We start from the raw sequence: 19,758 nt of genomic DNA, 5'->3' as shown, positions 1-19,758 counted from the left end.
GCTCATTCCTCCCTGTGCCGGCTAGGGAGACACGCGCTTTCTGCTTTTCTGCCTTGGCTGCTGGCTCTGCTCCAGCATCCCTTCGTGCCTCTTGTGTGCTCTCCCACCTCCCCCCCCCCCCCCTCCAGCCTATGCCTCCCCCTGTGGGGTTTGCTGGCCAGCCTGATTCCCCGGCTGTTGCTGCTGCTGCTGCTGCTGCTGCTGCTGCTGCTGCTGCTGCCGCCTCTGCTGGAGCAGTGGAGCTGACTGACGCTGCGCTGCTACCGCTCTGCCTCGCTTCCCCTCTCTGCCTTTCGCCTCACGCTCTCCTTCGCTGGATAATCAGTCTGCAAGAAACAGCGACAGGACAAGAATAGGAAGGGAGGGCAAGAGACGGAGAGCCTGCGCTCTTCATTCAACTGCTGCATTCTTCAGCTTGTCTTCCCCTGTGCTTTCCTGGGCTGCTGCTGGAGTGCAGGGCAGGGAACGGCCGGTCGGGAGAAAGCTCCCTGAAGGAATTTATCCTCCTCCCTCTGTTCATTTCTGGGACAGAGTGCAGAGGAGGAGAGAAGAGGGAGGGACTGAAAGCAGGACTTCAGACTCACACTGCACAGCTCAGTGTCCCGCCTTGCTCCAGAGACACGCACACACGCACACACGCACACACACACACACACACACACACACACACACACACACATTTGCATAGATTGGACTCAGTTCAGGCTGAGCAGACTGGCAGACAGGGACAGAAGACACACAGACAGACAACAACACAGACTGACAGACTTGGCGTCATGGCGTCAGTGGACAGCACCGGTTCAAGTGTTTCTGGTCGACTGAGATCAGGGGATCTACTTCATGCTGGTCTGGCAGTTGCACTGCTGCTGGGTGAGTTATACTTCTCTCTATACCTTCAGCTGCCCTGTCATCCCTTACTCCTCCACTACATCTCCACATTACACCACAACATTGCACTTCTATCCATTGCTTTCATGCCAGGTTGTGATTGGGTGAATTCCTCTTATTTTCTATACATTTAAACTTGTTTCTATGCCCTCTACACCTTCCTCTATTGCTCCTTTTGCTCCCTTTGTTTCAGTATTTTCTATGCCAGTCTGGGTGGGTGGTTCACAGCTGTCACTTTAAATCCATACCTTGTTTTTATTACTCCACACCAACATATGCTGCTCTATCTGCTCCGCTTCAGCTTCTCCTGTCTCATCATTCTCTTTCCACACCTGAGGGCAGAAATGTACAGTGATGTCACAGGTGATGTTTACTTGTTGCTGCACTGAGGGCATCAAGGTCAATAACATCAGACCCTTGTTAATCAGAACTTGGGCACGTTAAATGTCTGGCTGCTGGGCTGGATGAGTGATGGGATAAACGGGTCTTCACGCATGCTTTTGACACGGTGCCATTTTCAAGGGGAAGTCAATAGAAGGGAAAGAAAAACATGTAGAAAAACGGCTCTCAGAGTACATATAAACATCCGTTACAGTTCACATTTGTGTGTGCGTGTGTGTAGTATTACTGGTAGTGACGTACGGTGCAGTGGTGATCTGTGCTTTTGCTCAAACACTCCCTGATTTTCTTGTAGCGCCCAATAGTGCCCCCACATCCCAACATTTCCCTTTAGCTCCCAGTTCTTTGGAAACTCAGCACAGTTCACGGCTGAGCTATAAGGCACAATTTCACTGTTTCATATTTCATGTTTTGCTGGTTTTTATGTCCATTCTACAACTAAAAAATTCCATGCAGAGATATTTTCTAGTGGCAGAATTGACCTTAACTGAAATATTGTGCAGTTCTAATAGTTTACTTTCATGTTAATTTTCCTTTTTCCATTTGGGAATATACAAAATAAATGGTGCACTTTATAGATATATTATTATATAAATATTCACACTTATGTTGTCCATCGACGAGATGAAGGAAAAACATATTTGTGTTGCTTATGACTGTCACTACATGATGTGGTGGAATTTATTTTTGTTTCCTGTGAGAAACCTTTCTATAAAAGATGATGGGACAAACTTCTTTGTGTTATTTAACAATGAATAAGAGGAGGTTTACAGAGCAATCAGGCATACAGCTCTAAAAGATGAAAGGACAGAGCTCATACACCAGAGTTTGGTATTAGAGGTCTGACCCTGAACAAGGTTCAAGACTGTCTTGTATGAATGTTCAGTTCAGTTTGACGCAACACCAAGCAGTGGGAAGAAACTGCGTCCAAGGTTAAATGAAATGAAGGCACACAAGGCGGTTGACTCCTCCGATGTGAAACATTTGGTCAGATTAAAGATGAATGAATGCACAATAGTTGGCACACAAGGTTCAACAGTCATTTCAGGTCCCACATACAATAAAATACAGTGATACGATACATTGGCATTGCACATGATGTGATGAAAACTTGTAAAATATGACAAAATCATACAACGAAATACCAGTTTAAGAAAGAGCACAAAAATACTGGTTGTGGGCATCAGGTCACACACAGAGACGGAGCCGAATCCAACACCATCATTTATGCGCCATTTTGCTTGTGTCATTTTGACACAATATTTGGGTAAAACCATTGTGCTGAAAGGTCAGTAGCACTTTGAAATGTCACTTAATATGCTGACCTCATATTATAAGCAGTGAGAAATGTTTACAAATTAGAACCACGTGCATGCTTGTGACCCTAATGTAAAATAGGTACAAAACCAAAGCTGAACACAGGTGACCAATTTGGACTCCAACTGAGAGCAGGCTACACGTTTTACCACCCTAGAATTTGTTTTGAACACTATATTGGCTTTGATTATGTGAGTTAGAATAGTGTTGGTGGTGCAGAGTTGGATGCCAATCTGCATGTTTAGTTGTGTGGCTTCAGCTTCGGGGTATTTGCTGTTGTAATTAGCAGATCACCTTCTTATATTTTGTTCTTAATTGGTTCACAAGGTCTGGTGAATCTGATGAAGCTGATGCAAGATAAGATAATGTTGTTTAGAAGGTAAAATGACAGAATCAACAGAACTGCCACCAGAAAGTAAAACAAAGTCCTAGCCAAGTGCATGAATGTGGAATTTTACATCTAATGGACCACCAGTGTGGAAGTTAACTCCCTTTAAAGGAACACACTCCCATACAGAGCTGAAACTTAAAAACCAACAACCTTTTCACCCCTTATCTCCCTCCCATATCTCCTTTGTGACAACATTGTCCATTTCCATTCTCCACTACTACAACTTATCATCAATGTGTATTTTTCATCAGTATTCTGCAATGTTAGACGTCGTATTTGCACAGCCTTTGTCTATCTAAATATGCACATCACACATCTGTTGAAATCCCATGCCTGCATAGAAACACACAACTGTCGCTCTTATTTTCCTAGATTCCAGTAATCTTCGCCAAAACACTGCAGCAATCTCCCTCAACAGACCCTTTTGCAACAGAAAAGGAAGCCAGGGAAAACACAAGTGAACCAAAGGTCCAACCAAAGCCAGATGTGGGATGAAAATATGATGAAACTCATTGTTTCTAAGAGTCCTGCCTCACTACTTAACAATCAACTCATTTTTCTAGGAATTTATATTTTTGATATAAAGAAAGATCTGTCCTGGCTTGAAACCACTTTTATCGGTCTATGGTGCCATATGTTAACAACTTGTAACAGTTGTAAACAGTCGTGGTGCGATGAGGCAGACAGATGCAGAGCAGCCCAGGTTACAACACAGCAATTACCACTGCCGTTTCATCAGTAGTCGGCATGTAAATACGATGACATGTGCATGTTGTTACTTGTTTGCGTGGTTATCGTGTTACATAAGTGTGTATCCGTACGTGCAGTGTGCACCTTGAACACCATTGATTGAGTTACTTAGCTGCTGCTGTAATTCTCTGCTCTGCTGTCACTCACTCACCTTGGAGAGGACATCTCACTCCCCTCATCTCTCTCTCTCTCTCTCTCTCCATCCCTCGTGACCCCTTCCATCACTTCCTTCACACTTTACATCCTTCATTACATCCTCTGCTCCCCCATTCACGTCTCTCCTCCCTGTCCATTCCCTCCCTTCCCTCTCACCCTTCCCATCAATTCTCTCCCTCTCTCTCTCCCAGTCTCTCTTTCTCAGAGAGGTAATAGTGTCCTCGGTCAGTTCTCTATGGGTTCACTCGGAAATACATTAACCCTTCAATCTCTGGCCTACTTAAAAAAAAAAAAAAAAAAAAACCTCACCTTGACAGACAGCCAAGGACACACACACACACACACACACACACACACAGTTAGTTGCTTTTCCTCCCATCAGTGATTCAGATATTGATGTTTCCCAACAGGAACAAAGAGATATTTGATAGTGGAGCTAAAAATATCATTACGGCCTATTACTCGTGTACGCACGCACACAAAAGCCACACAAACATGACGAGCACCGCACATTACTATAGTATGTGAATCTGTGGGTGTTGTCAGGACAAACTGTGAAGATAGAAGAAGAGTAGAGAAGAGGAAGGGGGGCGGAGAGAAAAAAGGATAGTAGAGAGCAGAGGTGTAAAACGAGGGGGGTGTGAAATCTATTTCTAGGCACGAGGGGGGACACTCCTCACAGATATGTAAAACATCATCATGCTCCCAGCGTGGACAGACACACTGCGTAAGCCATTTAGAGGAGAGATTCTCCCTTGTTTTCCTTTGCTTTGCTTTTCATCATTATTCCTTCCGGAGCACTCAAGCTGAACAATTAATTGAAATGTTATGGAAATCGCAATATGGCCAAGTGCAATATCCAAATTGCAGGAGCTGCAGTTTTTGTGACGAAGGTAAAATGTGTCAGAACATTCCATTATAAATGAAGCATTGTGGTGCTACAGAGATGCTCTGGCCTATAAATCATAGTCTCCGGATGTAAGGGAACATGCTTGTTTGGTACGGACTCCAGCAAAAATCACATTGTCATGATTTTCAGATTTTTTTTTTTTTTTTTCAGGAAAAATGAAATGCAAAACCACTTGAATTGTGACTCATATTGTGACTCAATATATATACATATTGTTCAGTCCTAGCACTTAATTGCAAATCTTGCTCTGTGGCATTGTCCCATTAATTATTGATGGAGAGTATGAGATTATTCATTAATCTACTTAACTGTTTAAAAGGGACCCTAAGGATTCAGACCAGCAGCCGGCTACAGAAAACATTTAAAGCCTTAAAGATGTCAGTGATTCCACAGCTGCACTACAGCAACAAGACACGAACATACACAGGCCAGCTCCCCACATCTCTCCTCTTCTTATATAGTTACAGCGTCCCTGAGGAACAAGTTCTGAGCGCAAGTAAGACAGAAAGACTGAGGAAAAAAGTGAGCGAGAAAGCAGCGCTGCAAATAAAAAGAATTATAAGAGCCCATTAAAAGAGAGCAAAACCAGAAACCAGAAAAAGAACAAGGAGAACCCAAGTGGTCTGAGTTGCTATTGAAGGTAGAGGAGACGACTACAGAGGGGAGGTAAAAATATTTCAGATGTTAGGAGACATGAGACGGGCCGAGGCTGAGACGACAGAGGAGCAAATTCAGGAAAAAAAAAAAAGTGCCATACACGCTGACATGACGCTGTACTTCTAATGCAACATTCAGAGATTTAGCACTTCACCACAAATCAACCTGACAGCTACTAGAAAATCATCCCTATAAATTATCTTGTGAGACATTTTTTTTAATGCACAAATCTATCTCGTTAGCCTTCTCTTGAACTATGAGACTTGACAGACCAGACGCTTACTGAAGAGGTAAATTAAATTCATGCACGGCACATTTAATTGCTGAGATCTGGGGTGTGCTCGCCACTGTTTCCCTAATGATCACAAAACCCTGAAGTTCTGAATTAGTCATAAGTGATAAGTTAGGGACGGCTGCATTAACATATTTGCATGCATGCGTGTGTGTGTGTGTGTGTGTGTGTGTGTGTGTACTTGAAACAGGCCTGTTACTGTCATAAACTGAGAGAATACCGAAAAATCACAGATGTGTTGCATTCAGGTCAGCACAACTAGGCCTAAGGGATATCAAGACGGAGACACAACACAAAAACAATAATACATCTGCTGGCTCACACTGTATTTATCATCCTCACCCACTGACTGATCAAGACTTTCATGTTGCTCGCACCGCTGAACCTGCTAGACGCTGCAGTAAATTATGAATAAGTAAAGACCGGGTCATTTTTTGAACGATGGCTGTGCTTGATTTTCGCCCTGACACAAGCCACATCTGTACATTAAACAAAGAGAATAAGCAGAGGCTGAACAAAGATCAAGTGCAATGTGATGCTAGCACCCCTAACATAATGTTTCTAGATCTTCTTTTTCATTCATCAATTTACTGCAAATCTTTTCTTTTCATCCCACACAAAATAGCAAAAAATGGCAAATCATCTGAATTTACAGTGAGCTACCCCAACTGATTATAGTGTGTCCCGAGCATTTAACACCTAATGCGTTATAGCATTGGGTGTTAAATGACGTCATCCAAAATGAGCAGAGGAACTCCTGTGTTTTAATGTTTTCTTAATAATGATGTCCTCACAGAGGTGCAAAGCAGGCGGCGTGAAATTCTTCTAAAGATTTAAGTCCTTCACAAACACATAGGCATACATGTACTCTAACACTGTTTGCACCATGTCCAAGTGCAACGTGATCCTGAGCAGGTCAGTGTGGAGAAGAGCATTTATAAATAGTCCCCAAGTGTGTGACCAAAGCACCGGAGCAACAATCTGAGAATTATACCAGCTGTCCAACACAACCTGACGTAACATAACCTGCATAACCCGGCCGGCAAGATCCAAATACCAACACGAGATAAGCTGTTGCTTTTGGGAGATGAAGGAGTTACCATGTGTTTTCTGATTTGCGTAACAGGGCACTAATAACATTTCGTGATTAACTGGATTGATGTTTTTGTTTTGATTTGGCCACATTTCTGCCTCTGTTGGCTTGTTCACATGTCAATTCTTCCCAGTGTCAAATACCACACACCCCTTGATGTCTCATGCAGACACGCAAGATACCCTTGAGAGTCAGTATGAGACACACTAACTCCACTGTAAACCCATCCACAGCAACATTAGATGCCCAGAGCAACTGCCCTGGCTGTCCAACACGTTCTCATCCCAGCGATGCACCAAGCTTTCCTGCCAGAAAGCCTTTCTAACGCGCAGTTAATGTTGTGAAACGGTCACAGTTTGGTTAGGTTTAGGAAAAGATTATTCACTTTTGGTTCCACAGAGGACATGAACCCTAGTCTCCTGGGTGAAAGTCATGTGTTTGACCCATCCATCCACCTCACTTTCCTCCAAATGTGGACTTTCTTGCTCTTTATACTATGTCAACTTGCTCTGAGCAAGTTGACATAGTATCTATTAGCATCTATTACTGCGGATGGGTTTACAGTGGAGTTAGCTGAAAGCCCGAGTATGCATGAAATGCTGAGGGACGTGACAAAGCGTCGCTATTGACGCCCTGGGAATGAGACAGGTCTGGTCACCTTGCTTAATGTGCATTCAGAAGCTGTGAATGCAATGATAGCATTGAAAAAATAACTTGTGCTCGTAAGTTTGATGACTTTAAACTTCACAAAATCAAAAAGGCTTTGTTTACAGTGTACTTACATCTGTATTTGTATAAATTTGTATTTAAAAAGAGAGACATGAGACCTTTTGTATGTATCTTTTGTATATCCGGAGAGAGGGACGCTGTTACTGTTGCTCTCCCTCAGATCTTCCATTTTTTTCTGTTAAATGGATTTGGGGTTTTGAGTTTTTCCTTATCTGAGTCGAGGGTCTAAGGGCAGACGGTGTCAGATGCTGTACAGATTGTAAAGTCCAGCAAAGGACAATTGAAATAGCACATGTCCAAAAAACGGTGGACAATTGCTCATTCAGGCCTTGGGGTTATAGTCTCAAAAATCCCCCCAAAATCCAGTAACATTCTGTCCTCAACAACATGTTTTCCATATTCCCCTCTGCTTGGCCCCTGTCTACAATCACTGGCAGTGTGTCATTACAATGGGACTGTGCACAAAGCCAGAAGGAGGCGGGAGGAAACAGGGATTCTCTGGAAACAGAATAAAATGAGGTCACTATATTTTGCACAGTGCTAGCATTGATGACCGGAACAACTTGATTCTCTTCCCCCGAACCCAGATTAGAAGAAAGTTAACTGGTGGCCACAGGATCAGATCCAGAGCACGCAAACAACCTGTTTTTGCTGAATAAAGTGGAGACTCTAAAAGCGAACGACCACTAGCTGTCAGTTTGCACTCCTTAATTTTTTATGAAGTCGATTTGTCTTGTCTTCGCAACAGGATACATTTTTATTTCATGTATAACAAAAGCTTTTAGATCTGCCTGTGAGGGCAATCCACAGTATGTGTAACTCTGAAACGAGTTTGGAGAATTAACTTCAGGTGGATAGAGTCAAATTTAACTGTAAATACCACCATGAAACTTCCCCAGTTGATAACTTAGATGAATTTATTTTTATTTTTGTCTGAAATGTTGTGTTTAAATATGAAAAATTAGGCCTTACCTGATTAAATATGCACTTTTTATATAAATTTCCAGAACAGAAATCTGAACTAAAATAAACACCTAAAGTGTGTTTTGGATATTCTTTCCACTAGTATGAAAGAAAACATGTATGTGCGTGTGCGTGTGTGTGTGTGTGTGTGTGTGTGTGTGTGTGTGTGTGTGTGAGTGAGTCCCTTCAGCACATGATTATGGCATCATCAGCCATAAATTGTTTGAGGCTCAAGACACTTAAACACTTGTACAAAGAACAGTGAACATTGTTTGAGGACCATACGACATAGAAAAGATGGATTTCCAAAACTTAATCTCAGTCAGTGATGAGAGAATCTCTTATTTAATTGATATCACCATTAGAAAAGAAAAATGGAGTAGCGGAGGACAGAAGCTGTCATTTCATGAGCTGTACTTAGAGTAAGTAAGCTACTTAACTTTGTAATGCCGCTACTCATCAGCAGCACTCATCTGCGCAGTAATCCTAGCCCATCCCAGCATGCCAGCATACAAATGCTACTTTATCCCTTGTCGTTTTTGCACCCAAAAAATGGATTGAAAGCAAACTAGCCTGAACTATAACTGACCCCTTGATTTCTATCTAGAATGTGTTGTTGGTGGTCTGTAATGTAATGTACATGTGCTGTACTATGTTCTGTGTTTTCTTTTTATGTTAACCCTTTCCTTTCTCCTTTGCTTCAGGTGTATGGAGTGTTGGTGGACTGGAGGTCTCGACAGGTAAAGTGTCTTCAATTGAAGCGATGAATGGCTCCACAGTCCTGCTGCCCTGCACCTACTCTTCTTGTATTGGCATCAGAAACCTCTACTTCAACTGGCACTATAATGACAATGGAACCATGCTCAAGGTGCAGCACAGAGACACACAGACATGCAAGCATACAGTGCAAGTACAGTACAAGCAAACACAAAAATGGCCTTTATTGACTGTTTATTTTAGGTTGACATATGCTGATGTAGGTCTGCGTGCATATGGAAATACATCTCACTACTCACTGTGTATCTCTGTGTATTTAAGTGCATATACATGTGTCTGTGTGCATGTAGTTATGTGAAGCTGTGATCCCCATTGAGGGCGTGGAGCCCAGGGTCGCCGTGTACCACGAACGTGTGGAGTTTGTCGGCTCCTCGAAGAGCAACAACATCTCCATCCTGCTGTGGAACATCACCTTTGAAGACAATGGAGAGTACATCTGTTTCGCCCGGAACCCAAAAGAGAAGAACCGCAACCACAGCGCTATCTTCACTCTTATAGTGGTGGACCAAAGTATGTGATACACCCTGCACACAAAAACACCTGACTTTATTTAGTACCTTCTATCGAGGGCTTGCACCTTCAGGGATTTAAAAACGCCGATCTCACTACTAGTGTCTCCTCTCACTCTTGCTAAGGCTCTACCTCTGCATTGTTTACGTCGTCTTGCTATCCTCGACCTTTCCCCTCACAGTGTCTTCCCCTCTCTCCCTCTTTTCAGTGAAGGAGGTTGACAACACTTTGACAGTCATCATTGTCTCGGCGCTGGGTGGAGTCATTGGCTTAGTTATCATTGTCATGGTGATAAAGGCCTTGGTTGTTCACTTCCTGCTGAAGGATGATGAGAAGAAGTGAGTAGATGACTGACTGTTGAGAATACAGGACATGGAGGAGCATTTAAGAAAAATGCATAATATAGTTGATTATAGACAGTAATAGTTAGCAAATATAGTCCTGCTAGCACTTGCTAACCAGGCATGACAATTCATATTTTGTTGCACTGATTCCCTTCCTGCATTCAACCTCAGACTTTTATATCTGTCATATAGTGACTTACACTTTTTTGCCCATTAACATATGCATTTTTCAGACAGTCTGTGCATTGAGTTGTAAGTTTCACAATAATGTGAGAGTAAACTCGGACATGCATCATCAAGCAGGGTAATTGCTATTTGAGTTGCTAAATACTGTGAAAATGTATGAGTGAGAGAGGGAGAGAGAGTATAGAACATGGCTTTCGATAATGCGACTATGGATGAAATCATCTGAATGTCTTGATTTCATTGTGCTTGAACCGACAATGACTGCATGAAATGCAGTTTCATGGCGAGTTCCAACTGAAACTGTCATCTTAACTGGGTTAAAATGAGACTAGACTACTGTTATATTTGCTACCACTTCTTAATAAATGTGACAATTGGTACACACAGGTGCAGACCTGTCGAAAAATAATATCTGGCTGCTCATTGTGATGGCAGCTAATAAACAACAGAGAGACCCACATGTCTGACAGAGAAAAGGAAAGACAAGTGGCGTCTCCACTTTGTCTTTCTACATCTATCACAATTGTTAAGTCAGGAGTGAGTTGCAAAGGCTGACATCTATTTATGAAATATGATTCTAAGTATACACAAAGAGTGGCAGGAGGCATCATTCTCAGACTTCTTCTGGGCTTTCAATTAACTTCTCTGGTATGTGTTTCAGTAAAATCTTAATTACATATTTCTAATTTGTGTCCAACACAAGATTATTATATGGGGGTGAGGGTTAGGCTGTGCAAAATCCCTGCAGTACATATATATATACTTTATATTTAGCCCTTATCGCTCTCATGTTCCTCCCTCAGTGGGTGTAACCTTTTGTTTCTTTGCCCCCTGCAGCAAAGAGTGCCTGGTGAGCTCCTCAGGGAATGACAACACAGAAAATGGACTTTCAGGAGCCAAAGCCGACAACAAAGGGACACCAAAGGCATGAGCAAATGCAAAGTATGTCTGTATGTTTGTATATATGTTAGACAAATGTACACGCTGAGAAGAAATGCTGATATCGATGGACTGTTTTATCTTACTAGTGGCTAACTACTACAACATGTAAATGTCTATTTTAAATCATGCTTGAGATTTGGGAAGTGTTGAATGTGCACAGGCCTGGATCACTCTCTCACCTCCATGGCAGCCCATTTGTTACACAGTGTACAGCCCCTGCTATCAAATTCTGCTCCACATCTTACTGGAACCTCACACTTTCTCTACAGCAGAGCCTCCAGTGAACTGTCTCTGCCTCCACTCATACATACTTGTGGTTTCCATTGTTGGCATTTTCTTATTCAGGTTACGTCTTCAAAGCAATGACTTTTCACTTCGAACCCTGCGTAGTGTGCTACAACTAATAATACCTATTACTTCAGTTTAGAGGAAGAACTTTGCACAAAGTGGATCCTCAGTTGTCTTAATAGACCGAATTTCAATATTCAACTGCCAAAATACAGTCTCAGTCTACAGTCTCAGTTGACAAGCTACAAGTATGTTTGAATTGCTGGAATTCATGGGGCTCAATGTAAACCACAACTGTAAGTCAAACCTGGACCCAAACCAACCAGTGGGAACACACACTTTGATGCCATGATGCATTGCCACAATCTATGAACTGCCATATGAACTGAAGAACAGCACAAAACTGCTGAGACGCTTCTCTCAAACCCCTCACGTGACACTTCAGCGCCTGTGAACCCAAACTGGAGGACCATTCAACAAGAGTTTTGTTTACAAATGGAAGCCAATATTTTCCAGTCACAATTAAAGAAAATTTGTTCTAATCAAATCTGGAAAATACACATTTTTTAACACTGCTTGTAAATGGCATTTTAACATTTACCGATTGGGTACTAATACTGCAGTACTGATTGGTCATGTTTGAATACAGCTCACTCTTTTACTGAGTAGCTAGCAAACCTTATCTTGGTTTGCTAGAGGTCTTTTCCCTGACCTTTTATTCCAGATATAACCATAAACCTTAACTACTGCCATGCCAGTCTGAACCTCAACTTGCACGTTTACTGCTGGGTCCAGGTTTGACACACTGCTGGGGGTGTTTGGTTCCTTAACACTGAGAGCAGATTTATGTTTGCTAGCTAAGGCTGAGCACTGGGCTTCTTTAGGTGACCGGAGGATCCAGTCCTGCACAGGTTTTATTGTTTTGCTTTAGATGAAACACAGGTGCCTGTTCTGCTTCTGCTCCCTCTGCTGGTGGGAGGATAAAAACACAGAAAATGTATTAAAAAAAAAATACAAAAAAACAACCCTAACCCTCATCAAAGACAATCCCCAAACTACCCAGCTCCCTATAGAAAGGAATGAACTTAATCATGCTGCTTCTGACAAATAACCAATGCATTTTTAGCATGTGCGCATTTTATATAACTTCATATAAGTATATGTTGTCTAGCACTGCAGTACAGGAACATGTCTGTGTGTCTCTGTATGGTCCCATTTAACCCTTCACATTGACCTCAACTAACTGACGCTCTGTCAATGCTCGATAAGGACCTCCTAACACTGCACTTTTTTTTTAACCCCCTTAACCAGGTCAGGGTGATTGAAAGGTGACTCTTCTTTTAAAGTAACAGCCTGCAGGTGTTTGTGGGGAAGGAGGGGTGACAGACATTTTACACTCACTTAACAGTAAGAACAGTAAGAACGGATCTCTGAATTGGAATCATACAATTGAACAACTCTGCTGGAGAGTTTTAAGAAGCTGGCACTTTGCTCAATGGCACATCAGCAGGATATACTGTAAGTGGAGAGAGCGACATACTGTTTGCAGTTCTCCGGATACCAGTTCACTTCCACATTGCCACACTTGGAACTGGCTAACTTCCAATACAAACTTGCTCCGATACCCATAAGAAAACACTTGTACACATACATGTATGTATACTTGAGCTGAGATACTGCAAACAGGTCTATTGATACTGGCTCAGTAACACAGGGGGAACAGCACTGGGACAGATCACTGCAAAAGAATGTAAAGACTCTGTCAGGGAATAGATGTTTATTATAAATATAGTCCAAAAGGTATATTTTAATTAATTCTGAAAATTATATTCAGTATGTTAATGTTATTATAAAATGAATGTGTTAGTATATCCCATTAGGCAAGTGGTTCATTTTTCTTTGCCACCCGTCGTATTCAGTGTGAAACTACAACCAGCCAATACTTTCAGTGTTTCGCTCAGTTCAGATTAGCCAACAACTACTTGCTGTGACTGTATCTAAATATTTTGGGCATTGGAGATTATAAGGCCTTTGTGTTAGGTTTCTAAATAGTAATGGTGTCTTAGTGCTAAAACGTTTATGGTTTTCATTAGGACAGACGTGTTTGAGAGTTTGGCGGGAGCTGGGAGTTGTTAAGAGTGAGTCAAGAAATGAGGAATATATTATGTTATATACAACTTTAAATGGTAGAATGTGCTGAAGTGAAAAAGCTTGTAACATTTTAGAAATAATCACATTTTATGTAAGCGAAGAAAAAGTCAACAAAGTCTTTGTGATATCACTTCTTCATCCGGTGATAAGTCAGCGAGGATGACCTAAGTGCTAAGATGCCCACTGGTAACTAGAACCTGCTGTCTCTCAGTACGAGAGGTCACTTCTGTGAAGCTGGCAGACATGCCCTGCCACACCCTCACACATAGCTGGAATAGCTCCGACAGCTGAAAGTTTCACACAAAGATACACACACACACATGTGTACTCACATGCTAAGAGCCACTTTGATACCAGAGAGTGGTGCACTGGCCTTGCATACAAACAACACAGCACTTTAAAACAGTTTAGAGTGGTTGCACAAAACAGGACATCATGGACGTGATTCCAGAGTCATCGTTGTTTCCTAATATATTACGTGAGTTAACGAAAACCAACATTTTCCCATTGTGTTTGTCGAGTTTGACTGAGAGCAGCGTTGTGTCAAAACGGTTTCGGCATTGTCTGACTACATGTTGTCTCACTGGAACACAGCTCTGTGGCAAGTTTTTATTTCATTTTTTCTAATTGTTCACTTTGTCAGCCTGCTGCTCTCCGGTACTGGAGTGCATTTCCGTTCTTGCTTTCAATGGAAGCAATAAGACAGACATCAGATTATGCAATAACCTGTTATAAGGCACTTTATAGATGTGTCTGGACTGGCTGTGATGGCATCTCTGTCTCTCCAAGGCACTGTTCATTGTACTGATGTATGTATCTACACTGCACTAATGTATCTCAGTTGGACTAATGCATGGACATTAAATTCATGCATCTGCATTAGACAGATTTATCTGCTTTGGAAAACTGTAATGACTACTAACATTGTTAGTACTGTGCAGTGTTAGGAGTGATGCAGTATTCTTGTGTTGTAAAACTGTGAATGCTATGGATTAAGGAAGCACCACACACACACATGCACACACACACACACATGCACGCACGCACAGACACACACACACAGACTTGCTTCCCTGTCGTGTGCAGATCCCTCTGTAAAGAGGGTACATATGTGCATCCAAAGTCTTCCTGTAGGGAAAAGCAATATTGTGGAGTTGATCTGTCTGTTAGTGTACTTTTCTTACCCCGTATCTTTAACTCTGATATAGCATAACAAATAGGTGGTTTCATGTAGGGATTGTGATGCATAACTTGTATATTTGTGGCCACAGTTCCCACTGTCATCTTCTGTGAACCCCGACTTGATTGTGACACCTGTTAACCCTGTCTTACAGTTCCAGGAGATTCCTTCGTATCTGTAATTTATTTCCCTGAAATGAAACTACTGACAAAGTGGAAAAACCTCCATAACAAAATATGCCCAGCACACCAGACGCAGGTATGTGAGGAGGGTGTACAAGTGATGTTCTGCTTTAACAAGGGCCAGGTATATGTGTGACGGGTAAAATTATGCACCTGATTTAATGCATGGATGCAGTCTACATCTAGTTATGAAACAGTTCTTTCATAACCCCATTGAATGGTATTACGAAACCACCAAAAGCATTGGCTGTTTTAAGTTTTTTTTTTTTTACAAATGATTTTTGTTTTCTCACATAAGCACCTTTGTACATTCTGACCTGCATTGTTGCTCTTCAAAAAAATACCTGTCCTGAACCTTACATGAGTCTTGAGGTCAGCAAACTGCTGGCAGTGATTGCTGCAGTACTGCGCATGCCCTGTACAGTGTAGGATGCTCCTCTGCAGTGGTGCAGTACAGCACAGTAAATACAGCATGACTGCCACCCAGTGGTAAATGACCAACACATCAAATAATCTTCCCCCTAGTGGAGGCTGATGGGACACATCAACATGCACTTATTGCATGTTGATTCAGACTGAAATCACTGCAAAATGGAAAAAAAAAAAAAAAAAAACAGAGTCAAGTAAATTTAAAGCTAAGATTATAATTCTATGTAACTGACAGATATCATTGCAACAGTTTCAATAGTTAATATATGAATGAGTATAAATAGTGTTGAAATTGTTGCTACTTGCTTTAGATAAAGTATAATCTCAATCCTTGTGCACATTGGGCATTTTATCTACATTTTAAAAAGGAGTGATGCGTATGCATAAGTTTACACTTCATCATACATGCTACAAACATGAATCCTCTGTCACAGATAGCCTCAGTGTTACTGTCACATTGTTCACTAAAATAACACAGTGTTGGGACATCAGATTGACCACTATGATTCCTTAGAGTTAGTACTGCTCTTACTGCCAGAGTGGCTGAAACTCTCACTGCCAATCCAAGAGTCTCACGTCTGCTGTCGTTACAACACTATTGCAGTGACACACAACTCACCGAGTGCATTCACACGACTAAAACATGTTGTATTATCATCTACCACTGTATTAATGGCATCTCAGTGCTAAATCGTGGATGATATTGCTCTATACTACTTCTGTATTTCTAGCAGATTTCTGTATTTCTAAACACACTGCCAAGCCAAGTGTCTGACGTCTGCTCCCTGCTTCCCACATTCCACAGAGATCAACAGATCCGACCGCTGACCTAATGTCGGTGTAGTTCAGCAGAAAAGTTCACTTTACTACAAACCTGATCTGGATGCTGATACATGAAATGAATTAAGAGAAATATGTACTATCATGTTTTTTCTGGTACAAAGAAAACTGTTCAAATTATTGTTCGCAATGCCATATTGTGACCGAAATGTGTGTCAATATCACATAACACGCCTATCAATCCTATAACTCTTTGAAAGAGATTATATTGCTAGACCAAGGCTGCCAAGCTGGAGATTTGAATTATAAGCACAGCCTGACACTGGCCTCTCCACACTTTCTCATCACAGTCTGGCATTTTAAACAATTTCAACAATAGTTTTTACACATCAAGCAGCTGTAAGCATAATTCTATCTTAATCAAAACAACAAATTCATATGTACACATTTGATCGTAAGCTATTCAAGGCCAGTGATGTTATACAAATTACAGTATTTCATAGTAAGTCAAACTTTTGCAGCAAATTCCTATGATTTGCTTACATCAGAGCACTCACACACACACACACACACACACACACACACACACGTACACACACACACACACACACACACACACACACACACACAACAAATCTGCAACGGCAAGTTTCCTGGATCAACTTTCCTCTGACTGTTCAGCTGTTCGTCTGTGTTGTGACCATGTTGCTCATGCTCCCTTCATGACTATGCACCTCAAACTTTTGACTTGTTAAAAAATACATACCAGAAATAAAATGTTCATTGAAATTCCCAGAGCACTGTTGAGTCTCATTGTGTCTTTATCCAGCTTTGGAGAATTCTCCCTTCACTTCATCAGGATTGGTAGCTGATAAATATTGTGATCGCTCAATTTGGAATAGATCTGATTTTCTTTCTTTGTGTGTGTTTACATTATAATGTATTGCTAAATAGATGAGGCATATTACTGTAAGAAATAAGCTATAGAGCCACAGACAGAGAAGAATGGGAGTTGGTTGATGTGGATACTGCAGGGTACTAATCAATATTTGCACCATAATGTTTCCCACTGGGTCAAGAAACCAAACATTTTAGTGAAATGTTATACCCCACATAACTTTTTAAGTCAAACTGGAGTTGCGCTGCCACATTAACAGAATGGTCAATAGTTTAGTGTTGCGCAAATATCACTGCACATCACTCGCATCAAACGAGATCAACACTGCAGCTGCAACTTTATGACCAGATCCCTTGGGGAATACAGCACATGGAAGAAAAGCCAAATGCTCAGTGATATTTTGTGCTCCATTATCTCCATTTATTTTGTCACGCATGACAGATAGCATAAATGTGGATAATGTGACAGTTCAAGATTTCACTCTCTGGGTCACAGATCTGCTTGGGGTTACATGTCTTACACGGTCTGTGAGATCTGATGACTTTTTATTGATGGTACTTGTAGGGAAGTGAAACCTAATCACTGATGTGTTTTCTCTGTCACTGATACCCACTGCAGGGCCCTATAATAGGTCAAAACATCAATTAACATGAATGCAAAGCTTCCATTGGCGGCTCACCCAAATTCTGGCACAGCTCAGCCAATGGGTGAACCGCTGAATAGGAGGATGTTGGGGTGGTTAAATTTATTATTTGGTCAACATGTAATCCGACATTAAGGGCCTTATGGTTTTCAGATTGTTCTTTTGCTCCATACAGCCATCTTGTGGACATTTGGTAAAAGTGCACTATCTTGGTTTCTGCTCATGGAGTCTGCTCAGTCTGGACTGCAGTGCAAACAACAGAATTTCAGTCTACACGTAACTTACACAATTTATGTAGGGTTTTTTTTTTTTTTGTTTTGTTTTTTGAGTTGCTGGATATACTTTACACTCCTTCATCAATTACAATTATGCAGAGCTGGTTGACCTTGTCATGAACAGATAAGATAGGTAACTGTAGTTTTATTTTCATGATTCCTAAGCCTTACTGACAAAAAAAAACCCTATATAACACATGGCAATAATGTTCATTTAAAATGATCAAAAAGTGAACATTTTCAACAGAATGTGGAAAAGTAAGAATTCTGACAGTTTATCAAAGACGTCTATGTATTGTGTTGTGGAGATATTTACTGAAGTTAGCATGCAAGCTAACTAGCTGTGGCCTGTACTGTCTCGTAATACCACTTTGTACCTCAGGTGTCAGTTTGCTGCATTTCACTTGCTCTCTTAACTATTTCAGTCTAATAAATAAACAAAATAAATCAGAAAATGTCGAGAAAATAAATATTCTTGCCTCTATTTTTTTTTTTTTTTTTTACTGAAAAGAGAAATACAACCGTTCTCCACTCAGCTTTTAGGGCCACTATAGCTGCATGGCTAACTGAGCTAACTAGCTAACAGCAGCTAGTAGCTACAGCCAAAAGTAGCTCCAACAAAGACTGTAGTAAGCAGCAGTTAGCACTGACTCTGGTGATACGACCCCTGTTTGTTTGGAGTGACCCTCAACAGGTGGCTGATTCTTACACATTGTTCCTTTAACTTTTCCCATTCATTCTCTATGGCAGTTCTTATCACTGAGGATGTAATATATTTCTGGCCACAAGCAGGGTCTTAATGCCACCGTTTCCCCTTTTGGATAAAATTAAGGACACCCCATTATCATGGTTGAGTGACAGCTGGGCAATACAGGGTAAGTCTTTTTTTTTTTTTTTTTTTTTGTTGTTACAGCTCTGTCCTCTAACAATAAGTGAACTGGAACTGGCGTGCCTATTGCTGTGGTGCATCAGCCTAGTTATCTATAATACATAATTCAGATTAACATATATTTGAAAGATGAGACAGTTTGAGTTTTAAAAGCTTATTTATCATATAGAAAGCAGAGAAGCAGAAGATGCTTACACATTGCAATGCGTTTGTCTGGTTTGCTTCACTAATATTTTACTACAAAGACCATCACATTTACTTAAAAACTGAATCAGAAGAGCAGGCTTTAAGATCCTCTAGCACAGCGGTCCCCAACATGTGTTGCGCCACGGACCGGTTTCACGTAAAGCAATAATTTGCCGGACCGGCATGGAAACGAATAAAAGCAAATGATTAAAAGTACAACTCACCATTACCCTGGATGTAGTTGTTGTAATTAGTGGGAGCCCTGCGCTTGTTTCTCTTCAACGAGAAGGCTTCATTGCCTCATTTGCGAGCCTGTCGCCACTTTTTCCACGCACAGCGGGCTTTGTGCGTGAGAATCACCTGCAGCGATAAACCCGTATTTTAAGTAGGACGCTGATATTGTCTCTTAACTGCAGCTTTCTTTTTCTTGGAAGTTGTAGGCTCTTCTTCTGTCTCATCAGTTGGCTTTTTCCCCCTTTTCGAAGAAGCTCTCTAAAGACATTTGTTTTTTACTCATATTTTTGCTAGCTTACTTTTTACTCATTTTGGCTTA

The 19,758-nt window shown here is 41.3% G+C and overlaps 1 protein-coding gene across 1 annotated transcript; it reads left to right on the top strand.

Moving 5' to 3' along the window:
* Window positions 1-12,594, top strand: LOC143323152 (sodium channel regulatory subunit beta-4-like). The gene is made up of 5 exons (XM_076734818.1): window positions 1-870; window positions 9,250-9,413; window positions 9,613-9,832; window positions 10,041-10,170; window positions 11,200-12,594. Exons 1-5 carry the CDS (start codon window positions 777-779, stop codon window positions 11,291-11,293), a joined length of 702 nt encoding a protein of 233 aa, XP_076590933.1. The 5' UTR covers window positions 1-776; the 3' UTR covers window positions 11,294-12,594.
* The last annotated feature ends 7,164 nt before the right edge of the window (window positions 12,595-19,758 follow it).

Source organism: Chaetodon auriga, chromosome 7 (genome assembly GCF_051107435.1).
Source record: "Chaetodon auriga isolate fChaAug3 chromosome 7, fChaAug3.hap1, whole genome shotgun sequence".
Classification (NCBI taxonomy): domain Eukaryota; kingdom Metazoa; phylum Chordata; class Actinopteri; order Chaetodontiformes; family Chaetodontidae; genus Chaetodon; species Chaetodon auriga.
Note: the sequence above shows the minus strand (reverse complement) of the source record. Positions and strands in the feature narration are given on the sequence as shown.

Coding starts and splice junctions, on each gene's coding strand:
- LOC143323152 (XM_076734818.1), top strand. CDS start 777: ATGGCGTCAGTGGACAGCACCGGTTCAAGTGTTTCTGGTCGACTGAGA. Junction 9,414..9,612: donor ACAATGGAACCATGCTCAAG/GTGCAGCACAGA, acceptor GTGTGCATGTAG/TTATGTGAAGCTGTGATCCC. Junction 9,833..10,040: donor TCTTATAGTGGTGGACCAAA/GTATGTGATACA, acceptor CCCTCTTTTCAG/TGAAGGAGGTTGACAACACT.